Source organism: Haliotis cracherodii, unplaced genomic scaffold (assembly GCF_022045235.1).
Source record: "Haliotis cracherodii isolate W230 unplaced genomic scaffold, xgHalCrac1.p SCAF_11, whole genome shotgun sequence".
Classification (NCBI taxonomy): domain Eukaryota; kingdom Metazoa; phylum Mollusca; class Gastropoda; order Lepetellida; family Haliotidae; genus Haliotis; species Haliotis cracherodii.
In genome coordinates, this window is record NW_027266266.1 from 5,805,757 (window position 1) to 5,819,476 (window position 13,720).

Genomic DNA, 13,720 nt, shown 5'->3' on the forward strand with positions numbered 1-13,720 from the left:
TCCCACATTAAGCTGACACGCAGTGATATAACTGGAATACTGTTAAAAGCGGCGTTAAACCCAACTCACTCACTCACAATTGTAAAGGGGCATATTGATGTGGGCATGTTTGATACTGGAATACCCCACATGGGTACAATGTGTGAAGCCCATTTCTAATGTTCCCCGCCGTGATATTGCTGGAATATTGCTAAAAGCGGCGTAAAATCATACTCACTCATGATACTGGAATAATGCTGACCCAGGTTGTTTATGCTAACACGCCCCCGCAGCTAATTTCTGCTTCAGTCACAGAATGCCTACTCCCATTGATGACATACCGATATTGTAATTAGGGTCATCCTAGGATTATCAGTGCGTCTCTAATGTTTCATCTATAGTGCAAACAATCAGTATATACTGGGATAACAATCACATCATTGTACGGCATCTGTTGAACAGGTGCCTGTCCAAACGTGTGCTTTCATAGATTATTGTATGACCTCTTCCATTAAACACTTTGCACTTAATGTTGTTGTGCTCAATTATTTCGGCATAGGTTTAATGGCCCTTGGAAGAAGATTTTGGTTATAGTACGATGTAATTACTTCATGGTGGCACGTGGTCCTTTGCACAGCGCATAGGTCCCAAATCAGGTGAAGTTAAGCAACGTTGGTCGCGGAGATTCCTTGGATGGGTGACCGCGTTTCTAGGGCTTCGGTCCTGCCCACACTGAAGTACATGTAACACATCTCCTTGGGCAAGTGACTTTGTTCGAAATGTGCCTCGGTTCGAGGGCGCTGAGAATGATTCTTGAGTGCATACTGATCCAGTGACCGGCGTAATAAAAGCGCTTTGAACATGCCTCTGAGTGGTGTGGAAATATGAGCAATATAAATAAAATAAAATAATCATATTATTATGTGCGGGGAAAGCTTAAGTGATACCAACGTGTACCGGTATGGTGGCGACCTACCATGGATCAGGGAAATAAGGAAATCGAACCCACGATTAGCACATCCGTACACACCTAGGAAACACCACTCTGCAAAGAATTGAACGACTTCGGAAGCACTGGGCCACCCTCCGCCATTATACTTTGTATGCAAGTGATTCGGTGTATGCTGCGTACTTTTGTGAAGCACTGAATCCGGTCTAATGACTGGAATGTCCCTTTCTAACGGGGAGGAGTGAACATGTAGTCTGACAAGAGTTGTGTCCATTAGTGGATGCACATGAAAAGGATCAAGGCTGCTGTTCGTTTTCCAGATTATGGGCATTATACAATATAGGGGATAACAATAGGCCCTAATACAAAAGTCAGCGCACTTACGAATGTTCAATATTTGTCAGAATTGAATGTCGAGAGTGAAGCACCTGCTCCATTCTTGAATCCTGGAGTCTCGAGTGTTCGAAACAGGCACAATCGGTGTTTTCCGTAAGGTATCCCTTTCGCACTGTGCAAGGAGATATTTTACGAGAGCTTCATTCAATTTGACACTCACTATCATCAGAACAGGATCGAAACATTGTATCAAAAAGCAATTGCTTACACCTTAGAAAAACCGACATATATTTTTAAAAATAAGTAAACCTCATTTTATAATCTATGCAGTAAATTATTAATTCAAACTCTACACAGTCGAACGTGATGTTTATTGTCTAACTTAAAAATCTCTACGCACACGAATGAACATGTAAAAACTCATATCGATTCGTTTTAATGTTTTAATGTTTAAATTTCATTTGTCATCATGGATGTTTCATGAATGAAAGTCCAAAATGTGTTGGGAGATGGAGAAAAATATTTATATATTACTAATAAAACATTATAATAAATAAATTACGTATATTTGTTATAATAAAATCTTTCAAAAATGGACCCAAAATGCAGGAAATAGCGTTTTAATTCTAGCATCAAATTCTAAAAATAATCTGGGGGAGCTTGCCCCTACCCGGCCCTCGTAAAGTTGATTTTGCTTACAATCAAAATTAGCTAAGATGCGCCCCTGCAATATACACTGCCACATAAGATGTATGAAACTTAAGACCTACCCTGCAACTCAAAAATATAATACCCTCGGGTTGTTCCCATTTCGCCTACATCCCATTTCGCCTACAGTCTGGTGACTGTTATTTCATGCATGAGAAATACGTTTACCCCCTACAGATATAAATGGAATCTCCCTTAGTGTTTTTCTTTCCTATTTTTATTCATAGCAACTGATAATACAATACAATACAATAATCAAAAAAACAATCTGAGTTTATTGAAGCTTCAATAAGTGACTTGCTGCGTCCAGGAACTGAATAGGCGATCTTCTTCCACTTTCAAGTTGCTGTCTCAGTAGGTTGAGACGCTGGTCAAGATCTCTGTAAGCTCGAGAGCGTGGCCGAGTTGTTGCACCATGGTCAATCTGAAGGCGAGTGTTCCAGTGTGTTAGGGGTCTTACTCCGACTATCTGTTAACATGGAAGGCAGAACTGGCAGAATCACCAGCAGTACCTGTGCTCGATCTGGTTTAAGACATGACACTTGTGAGTGATGGTATTTTACAGTTGTCTCTCGTCACGATCACGATCAGAAGTCACGATCGTCAATTGTGGAAGTATGCTTCTAGTATGCGACTTAAACGGGGATTTGCCATCATCGAATTCCTGTCATAAACTAGACTACTGGACTCGCAATCATAAAGCTCAATAATAAATATTCACTCATTCGACTTCTTATAATTGGAATCGTTACACAGATGCATACATTTTGTACGCTACACAAACGCCTTGCGTATGGAAAAAAACCGTTTTTATCGCAAGTTCACTCATCAATGCATATAGCAATGACTGCTGTTAACCCACATGAACTGTATACGTTCGATATCAACATTTCAGAACACACTATGAAGTAAAGATATTGACCACAATGCAAGGGCCACATAATTATCAGTCACAACGTCTCTCATGCTGCCATGTCGTACAATGCCGACTCGTCTTCAGCTTAAAACGGCATAATACTTCAAGATGTTCCGTTGGCAACGAGGCTGTGCCAGTAAGCTCATTGCCGCCAGTATATCATGACATGGGAACATAATGGATTTCTCGGGGTTCATGCAATTTATAAATAATATTGCCACCGAAAACATCTGTTTTGACAGCCATGGCCATGGAATTATAACTTTGTTGTTACATCTAGGTTACAACAGGTTACAAGGCCCTCGTAAAGCCTGTTTTTGTTTGTTTGTTTGTTTGTTGTTTAACGCCGAACTCGGCAATATTCCAGCTTTATGACGACGGTCTGTAAATAGTCGAGTCTGGACGAGACAATCTAGTGATTGACATCATGTGCATCGATCCACGCAACTGGGATCGATGTCATGCATAAACCAAGTCAGCGAGCCTAACCACCCGATCCCGTTAGTCGCCTCTTACGACAAGCATAGTCACCTTTTACGACAAGCACGGGTTGCTGAAGTCTTATTCTACCCTGGATCTTCACGGGTTCCCAATAGTAAGTCTTCAAAACGTTTTACGGCAGACATGTGGATGACATAAATGATGTCCTATGGACTTGCCTATTTTGATTTGTACCGTATGTTCCTGTGAAATCTCTTGTGAACAATTGGCTTGCCTTTGCATGTGTTTGTGACAGGTGCCACCAGTGGGGCAGGATACACTCACCTTTTCGTGAACACCTAGTATCATCATCATTTGATTGGGATTCAGAAACACATGCTCATGATACAGTCGGAATCGTAGAATCGACTCTGCTTAATGCAGATATGGAAACGTTTTTTTCGCTTTTATTTTGTTTGCATTCATCGAAGTATTACACTCATAAAACAAGTTAATGCGTGAAAAACAATAACAAAATAGTTCTTTTATGCAATATTTTGCCATACTATAACGATTTTCGCCGGTATGTGGCATAAGTTCTGTTTTTTTCCTAAACATTGTGACATGCACATGAATACATGACAATAATGAAACAAATATTTGAAATATAAAACAGTTTTATTGAATTATTATTCTGAAACCTTTCATAACAAATTTCGTATGAAAACATGTCGAATAAATCGGCTCTATATTGTCTGACGACGTCAACCAAAAAAACATCATAACGTGCACTTATCAAATCATCAATAAAGGTTTTGAAAGTTTTCAGAAATTCTCGTCCAATACAAACTACGTAAGATTGTGTAACAAATTAATTTCCTAATTCTAATGATATATGCCACCACCTGACACCGTAACACACCATTGGAACTACCAGTAATGTTCCTTTACTGATGAATGAATAATGGTGAAGATGCTGGTCGCGAAGATTTAACGAGCGCTTTCTGTGTCATACAATAGACTCTAATTTAAGCACAGATTTCTTAAATTGTGAAATGGATTTTGTCTCTTATATCGATTTATTATTTGGACAGAAAAGTGCTAAAACTGAAGCTATCTAATGACAAAAAGGTTTCCGTATATATACATGTACACGAAGATGTATTACATGAGATTTATACAAATGACTGCTATTTCACAGATTTCACAATAAATCCGACTTCCTGAAACAGTCAAAACGTTGGAATGATCTCAAACAGGTGTGTAGGTAAACTTAAATCCAGAGTCCTTCATCTTCTTGTTCCACATTTGGTCAAATCTCTCGCTCTCTGCCACTGTGAACCAATTCTTCCAGTCACCAATTTCACCTAGATCAGAAAAGTGTATTTATAACATGTAATTTTTAATCAAGTAAAACACTTAACGAAGTTGATCAAGGAGCATTGTAACTCCTCAAAAGACAGCCACTCAAATACAGCCACTTAACAAGGAGAACATATAGGATAATTTAGAGCATGGCCAAATACAAGCAAAAACATAAGATATCGCACTACTGTTAACTTCTTATCTCTTTCCTCCCACATCAAGCTGACACGCCGCGATATAACTGGAATACTGTTAAAAGCGGCGTAAAAACCAACTCACTCACTCACTCACTCACATATCTCAAATGCCATTACATTTTGAAAAAAGATGACCGCGTATTGGCCATAAATATATTTTCAAATATGCCCAACCGTCAAACTAGCCACGACCTAAGCTCACATGACTTTCACTCATTGATCTAAAAAAGTGGACCTAACTGTCATCTTTATATTAAAAGCATAAACGCAACAAAAATGTGTTTTTACTCATAAAACAAATGTCTACCCCTCCTTTTAAATGGATTAGTTTAAGTTGTTACAATAAATGTGTTTGCAAATCCGAAAAACGATAATAAAAAATACTGGTACAGATTGTTATTAATGCATCAATGAATAAAGCATTACAGCTGATGCCATTTTGACTCTTTATGGCAGATAAAGATGTTGAACTTGTAACAGCAGTTTGGATGACCGATTATATTGTGGGGAGTAGATGTACCCACAATGAACAACCAGCAGTTTTATGCTTAGTAGAAAGACTCTTAAGAATTTCCATTTTGTTCATGGAAACACAAGAAATTAAAAAGAATAAATGAAAATAATCAGAAAAGGCTATAGTTGAGCATGTGTTCATTTCACATGTCTAGTTTTATGCAAAAACATTCATTAGTTTGAGTTGTTTTGAGACTGTCCTAATAAGTTTCCGTGAAAGTTAACAAAGTAAAATAAATTAGATATTCAAAATAGCGAAAGGCTGATGAGGAATACATATGCAAAGTTTCATTGTAAAACATTGAATGAAGTTATGGCTCGGAATAGGATTGGAACGCCGACGCTAACGCCAACGACAATGCAAACGCTAATGCCAACGCCAACTGAGCCAAAAATAATATATCTCTTGGAGACAAAAATCATTAAAGATAAAATTTCACTAATTCTTGAACTGTTCCGATGCATTGTGACAAACGTTACATTTACAAGCTTGGTAAGAACGTGGAATGAACGCTCATCCTGAACCTCTTCGTTCGTTTGAACTTTCCCAAAATATTTTAAAATATTATGGATTGCTTTGATTAACATTGGTTTGCTGTAGATTGTGGTGTATGGAAAATGTTCATGTAATACAACATTGACGTATGAAAATCTTCAATTTAGTGTTCAAAACATTTTAATTCTAATGAATAATAATATTGATATGATTCAAGACAATGCTGACCAACGTTTATATTCAAATAGCTGAAGCCGACACTAGGTAATGTATTTCTGATAAAGGGTCAAGAACCAGCTTTGACACGTTGGGCAATGAGAAAGATTTTCATCCCTTATGTGGCAGGTCTTTGTAATGTATTTCTGACCATAGTCGTTTCTGTTAGGGTAGATGGTGGCAGAATTAAAGCCCAGTCAGCAGTACCCACCTTTCCTATAAAATGTTCCTTCTGATCCTTCTTTCCATATGTCAATAGCAGTTCCAAGTTTCCTGTCTTTGTCAGTATGTTTCATCTTTTTAAAGGAACAAGCAAACGCAACGTCTTCACAGAACTGGTCTGTCGTTGTCAAGCCTAGAAATCTGGCGACGTCTTTAACACTCTTGACAGGATCCTGGAAGCAGATATGTGGACGTGTAATGTATTTTTGATCTGACATGGATCTCCTCTGTGATGGATAGTTGGTATAACAGTAATAAAGAGATGAAACAGAGGACATATCTGTCTGAGTAATGTATTAAAACCGATCATTATACAAATAGAAAATAAATGAATATTACACCTATATCTCCATGGCCTCCAATTTTGACATATGCAATCCCTCTCAACTAAAAGATGTTTTTTAACTAAAAAAGTTATGTTTTGTTTCTACCCTTGCCGAATTACGCTGGAACTTCCACGCACGGTCGTAGCGCACCCAGTGGCTATTGCGAGTTATGTCCCTTCTATGTCGATCCTATTGACCAATCAGATTCCATCTTTCATATCACTTGCATTTGCTTCAAACAAAATGGAGGCGCTCATTGAGAGAGGATCTGATCAATATATAGTAATAAATCGATACGTCGGAGACTTCAGTTAAACAGCGTCAACATAACGACGCATACTGGAAACATGCTACACTCATTGAAGTTAAACAGCGTCAACATAACGACAGACGACTGTACAGACCATCACCCACATGTTTCATGTCTTCATACACCAGATCGAGCACAGGTACTGCTGGTGATCCTGCCAGTTCTGCCTTCCATGTTAACAGATAGTCGGAGTAAGACCCGAAACACACTGTAACAGGTAAATGATAACTTAATATGTTAAGCGATTCTCTCACCCATTGTCAAGTTGTTGAGCCGGATATACTGAGTGAGTGCGTTGGGAATATCGACGTTCTGCATAATATTTCAGTTATTTGACAGCATGTCAGCGTAAGGTAAGATGAGAAAAAAAAATTAACGTCGCGTTCAAGATTATTGCACTTACACAACGACGCGCATGAACGTGTGTGTGTGTGTGTGTGTGTGTGTGTGTGTGTGTGTGTGTGTGTGTGTGTGTGTGTTTGTGTTTGCGTACGTGCGTGCGTGCGTGTGTGTGCGTGGCTACTTGTACTAGTCGTTATATAGTGCTAGCCCACTGAGATACCATGCCGCAGTTTCACATGGATACCCCTCTCAGACACTATACTGACTCAGAGCCGACCAGTCCTTGTTTTATCCCCTTAAAGCCGAGCGCCAGGCAGGGTAACAACAAGTACCATCTTTTTACGTCTTTTGGTATGAGGCAGCCGGGGATCGAACCACCGACCTTCTGATCTCCGGGTGGATGCTCTCAGAACGGAAAGCTTTCTTTATATCAACATATTATGAACAGGCGAAAGCATAAAATCACAAACATGTTGCAGGACAGAAATACTGATACATAAGTCTCACTAACCACGCCTCCACTGAATCAACATAGGTAACGGAAGACGCATACGTACGTTTGCCTGTTACAAATGCTTCTGTTAACTCAGCAAAGTCCCCTTCATACCCAAGAGGTGGTACCATATTTCTGTAGTGGTTGAAATAGGACACACAGACATCTTTAGGATTGCGCATGATCTGGATACACTTGACCTTCTTCTCAACGACCTGTTTAGGGAGCATGCGCAGAGGGAGGTGGGTGTTCAGGACTCGAGGAGTAGGAATGGCGTCTATTCCATCTTTGTAGATTATTTCCATCATCCGGGTTTCTTTTGTCTCCTTTCTGTACTCAATGACCCCACTTTTGAGCATCTCAATGACCTCCCATAACCAATGAGTACCTTAGAAAGTATAAAACAAAATTTGGAAATAATCCTGTTAAACAATAAGGTTAATCCATTGTAATTATATCTGTTTAAGGAATCTTGTACCTACCACATTTTGGATATGCGCAGATAATGACATCATCGTCTTTCATTGCAGCCTCTTTTATACTTTGTAAACCTGCAATAGGACTCTTCCCTTTCAATATGAGTGTGGCCGGTGGAAATAGATACAGGCCATCATACAGGAAACAGTTGAAGCCGTGTCCTTTGGAGTTCTTAAGGTCAGGTACATCCAGGCCTGGGATCGTTCTGAAAAGCATCCAAAATATTTATGATAACGATATAGTTTCCTGTGACTCATTTCTTTCCTACTTGCAGTGATCCATGAACAGTGCATTGTATTTCACAATGGGATGACAACTATTAAAGTAATAAACGGGAAATGTCGCGGTTGTTTACCAACATACTATATACCAAATAAAAGGGTGTTCTATTCAAACGTAAATTACTAATTACGTTTGAATAATGTGCTGCATTAACGATCCTGCATAACGCAACGGGGTTTCACGTGATCATTGCACCGTCTTCCTCCTTGTTTCTGCCGTCCTTGGTGAAGGTACTTGGGGGCACGGGTGGCCCAGTCGTCTAAGGTGCCGCGATTCGCTGTGCAGAGTTGCGTCCCTTGGGCGCGCCAGAATCTATGATTGTGGGTTCGAATCCCGGTTCGCCCCAATTATGTTTCTAGGTTTGTCAGCACCATACCCGTGCTCGTGGGTTTCACCGAAGTAGTAAACGTCTAAGACCTGCATCACTTAGGGCTTTCTTCCCATATTAAGCTGACACGCTGTGATATGATTGGAATACTGTTACAAGAGGCGTTATACTCAACTCACTCACTTTCACATAATATTTGTAGAGATCCACGAGTGATGCAGGTCTTGTGCATCAGTAAAGAAATGACTCTACAGAATAGCAAAAGCCGAATTGGGGATTTGAACCCATGGCCGACGAATGTGTAAAGGGTGTAACTCTGCATATCAATTTAAGGTGAGTTCAGGTGGGGTGAAATTGGGTTTAACGTTGTGTCCAAGATTACTGCACTTATATAGCGACGTGCATGCACGCGTGTGTGTGGCTGCTTGTACTAGACAGGACTGATGCTGATTTATAGTGCTAGCCCACTGATATACCATGCCGCAGTTTAACATGAATACCCTACTCAGACACAGTATACTGACTCCGAGCCAACCAGTCTTTGCGTTAACCCCTTAATGCCGAGCGCCAGACAGGGTAACAACAAGTACCATATTTTAACGTCTTTTGGTATGACGCGGCCGGGGATCGAAACCTGGACCTTCCGCTCTCCGGGCGGACGCTCTGCCGCGGTATATCAATTTAAGACACGGTAGGTGGTATATCAATTTAAAGGGGCACTGATTTAAAGCAATTCCCCGGGACTGGTTGTTGCCCTTGTTATTGTTTTTTCCAGTTTAGTACCCAGATGTACAGCAGAAATCTAGACAAGTTCGCGACCTCTGCTGCGCCATTCGTAAGCGCATTAGTCACTTTTATGGGTAGTAATAAGGGCGTATGGTCACATTGATGAACAAAATGAAATACAGTTTTTCGATATAATAAGGAAATGTAGGTATATTTGTGGGTAGCATCGGTAATGGTGACGATGCTTGGTAATTTTGCGATTTTCGTTTACACTATTTTTGCTTGCAACACAAAGTAAATATTTTACCTGAGCATTGCTTTTTTTATAGTGTGTATATTTTGTTACAGTCAAAATGTGTAACATTTTAAAATTTATTAAACGCCTCAATATTCAGTTATTTTACAAAGTGACTGAAAAACATTTCCATCTGTATCATTATGATAACGAATTCCCAACATTTTGATGTTTAATGTCATCACCAAGAGACTGAAAATGTTACGTTGAAAAGTACATTTCTATGTTGTTTGGCTTCTAATCCTACATAATAATCTGTTGTGATGTTTTAAGGCCCTTTTTCAGTCAATCTGGACAGATTTTTTAGTCAAAATGACTGAAATATTTACACATTTTATAAATTGCCTGAGAGAATCACATTTTACAAATTGACGGTAATATATACACGCTTACAAAGGAAAAGACTTGTGAAAACGTCTATCGCGCATTGAAGAATTAAACCCAACCAAGACGTAGAGAAACAAGAACGGATCGGTTCAATGCTACAGCAAATGAAGGAAAACAAAATGCACATACCATAATTACAACCTACCAAATTTATGTGTGTAAATATTAGGCAGCTTACTTGTTCGAGGAATGTATCCGTGAATATCCACACAAAGGAACAATATCCCACTTGTCTGCAGCTGTACAAAGAAACTTATTCGATGTCACGTGTCACTATAACAATCGAATATTTTAAAAGATATATATCGTTTCGGGATATTATAATCCGTGTTCGTTTCTCAACTGATCACTTGGATTGTTTCAGGTGTTTCACATAGGTGTCAAGTTTCAAGGGTCGGCTGAGAAAGCCCACGTGACAACTATTTTCAAAACGTCCACAGTTCCTAATAAATCCATTGAGTGACAGATAACAATGCGCAACAATGATGACAGATAACAATGATGATTAGGAACAATCGGTTGATGTACAAAAAAAGTAAATCAACTGATCATTCACCTCTTGCTGGGCTGCCACGTACATATTACATAACACACATTTAACCTCACTTCAAACCTGGATTTAGATTGAATAATTAGCCCAGACACAATAAATGCCAAATGGGAACCTTTGTCGGGTAATATAAGTGGTGCTACCACTAATTGTACCTGTAATAAATTCATTAACTGAGCATCAAGTGAATGACGACAAATACACAAGTGTAGGGTTATACCAGAAAACGTGAATGACAACAAGGGAGTAGTAATCGTTTTAATCTACGCAATCCGAAATCCGAAAATGCTTTCACTGCATGGATACTTTTTTTATTATTATTAAACTATAACCATCTGGGGATATTTCCAAATGACAACATCCGATGAGCTCCGCCGTTCTTTTTGTCTGTTTGTTTAGGCTGAAGAAATTAATTAACATGCGCCCTTTGTCGAAATCTTTATAGTTCACAGTTAACCAACCAGTGTTCAAAAATGCGTAAATAGAGGTTATCACGCGAGTGTGTTTGGGGATGGTAAATATCCTGCATTAGGAATAAACATTGTATTTAGCGAGCCTTGGCGAGCTAAATACATAGTGTTTATTCCTAATACAGGATATTTACCATCCCCAAACACACAAGCGTGATAACCTCTTTATCATATAATGTCATTCTTTAATTCTGTGCTTAAAAATCGCTTTCCCTCTCTCACAAACATAACCGAAACATTGCGAATTTTCCTGCAATGCGCGCATTAATATTTATGACGTCAGAGGGTAAGTGACGTGTCAGTCGGACAGTGACAAAAGGCAATATAGTTCCAACTGAAATCTATTTCTTATACAGTGGCGAAGCAACATAAACGCAACACAACAATTGTTTTTAATGGCCTTTTGCGGCAATCAATCGGTCTGTTAACTAGAGTAACTGCCCTTTGTCAAAGGGAAGCTACTCTAACCCTAGTCTCTGAGACGTCACGGCCAGTCAGACCTTGTTGACAGTCGGTCTGTCCTGTCATAACGTTAAGAAGTGTAGTCAGATGTACACAAGCACAGATATGGCTACTGATCCCGCTTGGCTAGGCCTCGTGCCCTCGCAAAATTGTTTCGAAATTTATATCTCCAAAGTTGCCAAAACTTATAAAATGCCTTATCTACTTCACAGTTAGACACTGCTTTTCAGTGTATTAGACTGTTCTTTTGATAATGATAGCAATTATCCCTGTAGTTTATCAAGATTCCCGATGGTTAATTCTGACTCGATCGCCAAATGACGAGGGCGACGCCATGTTTGTTTATAAACAGTGAAAGTAGTCCCTACTTGACCTTTGATATTTGCATCTCTATCCGCATATGACCCCAACGGATATCGTTTTTATCCGTTGGCTTTATCCTGCCGAGAAACCTACCCATTATATGATAAAACAAATATATCCTCCAGCTTCCAAGTTTATTTAGCTGTCCTTGCAGACGGTAGCCCAGTCTCTGATCACGCTCAGTTGCGTTGCGTATCATCCGGGTACTCACGGGGAAAAAAACAATAACAAAGGCAACAACCAGTCCGGGGAATGGCGTTAGATCAGTGCCCCTTTAAGACACGAATTAGTCTACAATGACTACTAAGTACTCTGTGCAATATAATGCAGCTTCGGAAGGTCACAAGTGGTACTAACGATGTTACAAAGCATCACACAGCATATATTGGATGAAAGGTCACTTACTGCATCAGTTTCGTAATGTCGAACTGCGCCGCCATGTTGGATGTCAACTGTACCTGAAGCGCACAAGCGTCACGCGAGAGCCAGTACACTCGGCGAGATTCCGGTCTGGCTTACAAGGCTGAAGCTGTCGTGACCTGAATAATCTAGCGGTCACAGCCACACGGGTTGATATTACCGCTGTCACATTAACGGGTAATGCTAAAAAAAGGCGATGTTCCGTTCAACAATGCCTGGCTACATAACACACATCCTTCCAACACAATCATCTATGTCACATTTTTTGCATGGTGTGTTCCTAGTCTCTGAACTCTGCCCTTTGCCCGTATTGCAACACGTGATTCGTAATCGTTTGTTAAACAACCATGTACACGGCAGTAATTTTGACGCTTTATATTTCTTTTAACGTGGGACACAAGAAGAATAGGCTTCACAAATGTTATAAACTGGGGAACGGGAACTCTGTGTGACGAGTGAATGTCTTCAACGCGAGGCTGCCCATTTTCCGTTGGGTTTGACGCATCAGTGCCATAAAGGATGTGCGAATTCCCTATTTTGACTTGTACCACATGTTCCCGAATTTCTTCAGGTGAACAATTGGCGCGCCTTTAATGTGTTTGTTATGGTGCCATCGGTGGGGCAGGACACGCTTACCTTCTCACCAACACATGTGACCGACCCTGGCGTGTTTCAGCAAAGTTTGTATTTCTGGGCAGGGTGGGCCCCAGGCGCGCGAGTGCGAGAGGGGGCGAGAGGGGCGAGAGGGTGTGCGAGAGAGGGGGCGAGAGGGGCGAGAGGGTGTGCGAGAGAGGGGGCGAGAGGGGCGGGAGGGTGTGCGAGAGAGGGGGCGAGAGGGGCGAGAGAGGGGGCGAGAGGGTGTGCGAGAGAGGGGGCGAGAGGGTGTGCGAGAGAGGGGGCGAGAGGGTGTGCGAGAGAGGGGGCGAGAGGGTGTGCGAGGGTGCCCTACTAGCTTGTGCCTCTCCGTTGAAAAGGAAAATGATACGAATCATGTGTTAGAGGCAATGTCACTTTGTACATGTGATGGAACTATGAAATTTAGCTAATATCTTATTGAAATTAATTCAATGTATCCACTTCGCTTTTTTATCGACTTTAGCGCGATACCAGACCAGTGCCATAAGGAAGTTCTGCATACTTACTGCGGTAATTCCACAAGCGTACCGAATTTT

At 40.4% G+C, this 13,720-nt stretch overlaps 1 protein-coding gene across 2 annotated transcripts; it reads right to left on the reverse strand.

Moving 5' to 3' along the window:
• Positions 1–3,989: 3,989 nt before the first annotated feature.
• Positions 3,990–12,794, reverse strand: LOC139455296 (sulfotransferase 1B1-like). Of its 2 annotated transcripts, none has more exons than XM_071236849.1 (6): positions 12,534–12,794; positions 8,271–8,470; positions 7,853–8,176; positions 7,058–7,116; positions 6,307–6,490; positions 3,990–4,675 (listed from the first exon to the last, which is right to left on the reverse strand). In XM_071236849.1, exons 1-6 carry the CDS (start codon positions 12,566–12,568, stop codon positions 4,560–4,562), a joined length of 918 nt encoding a protein of 305 aa, XP_071092950.1. In that variant the 5' UTR covers positions 12,569–12,794; the 3' UTR covers positions 3,990–4,559. The 2 variants fall into 2 exon arrangements, with proteins under 2 accessions (XP_071092950.1, XP_071092949.1); XM_071236848.1 differs by having other exon boundaries at positions 7,058–7,161.
• Positions 12,795–13,720: the final 926 nt, after the last annotated feature.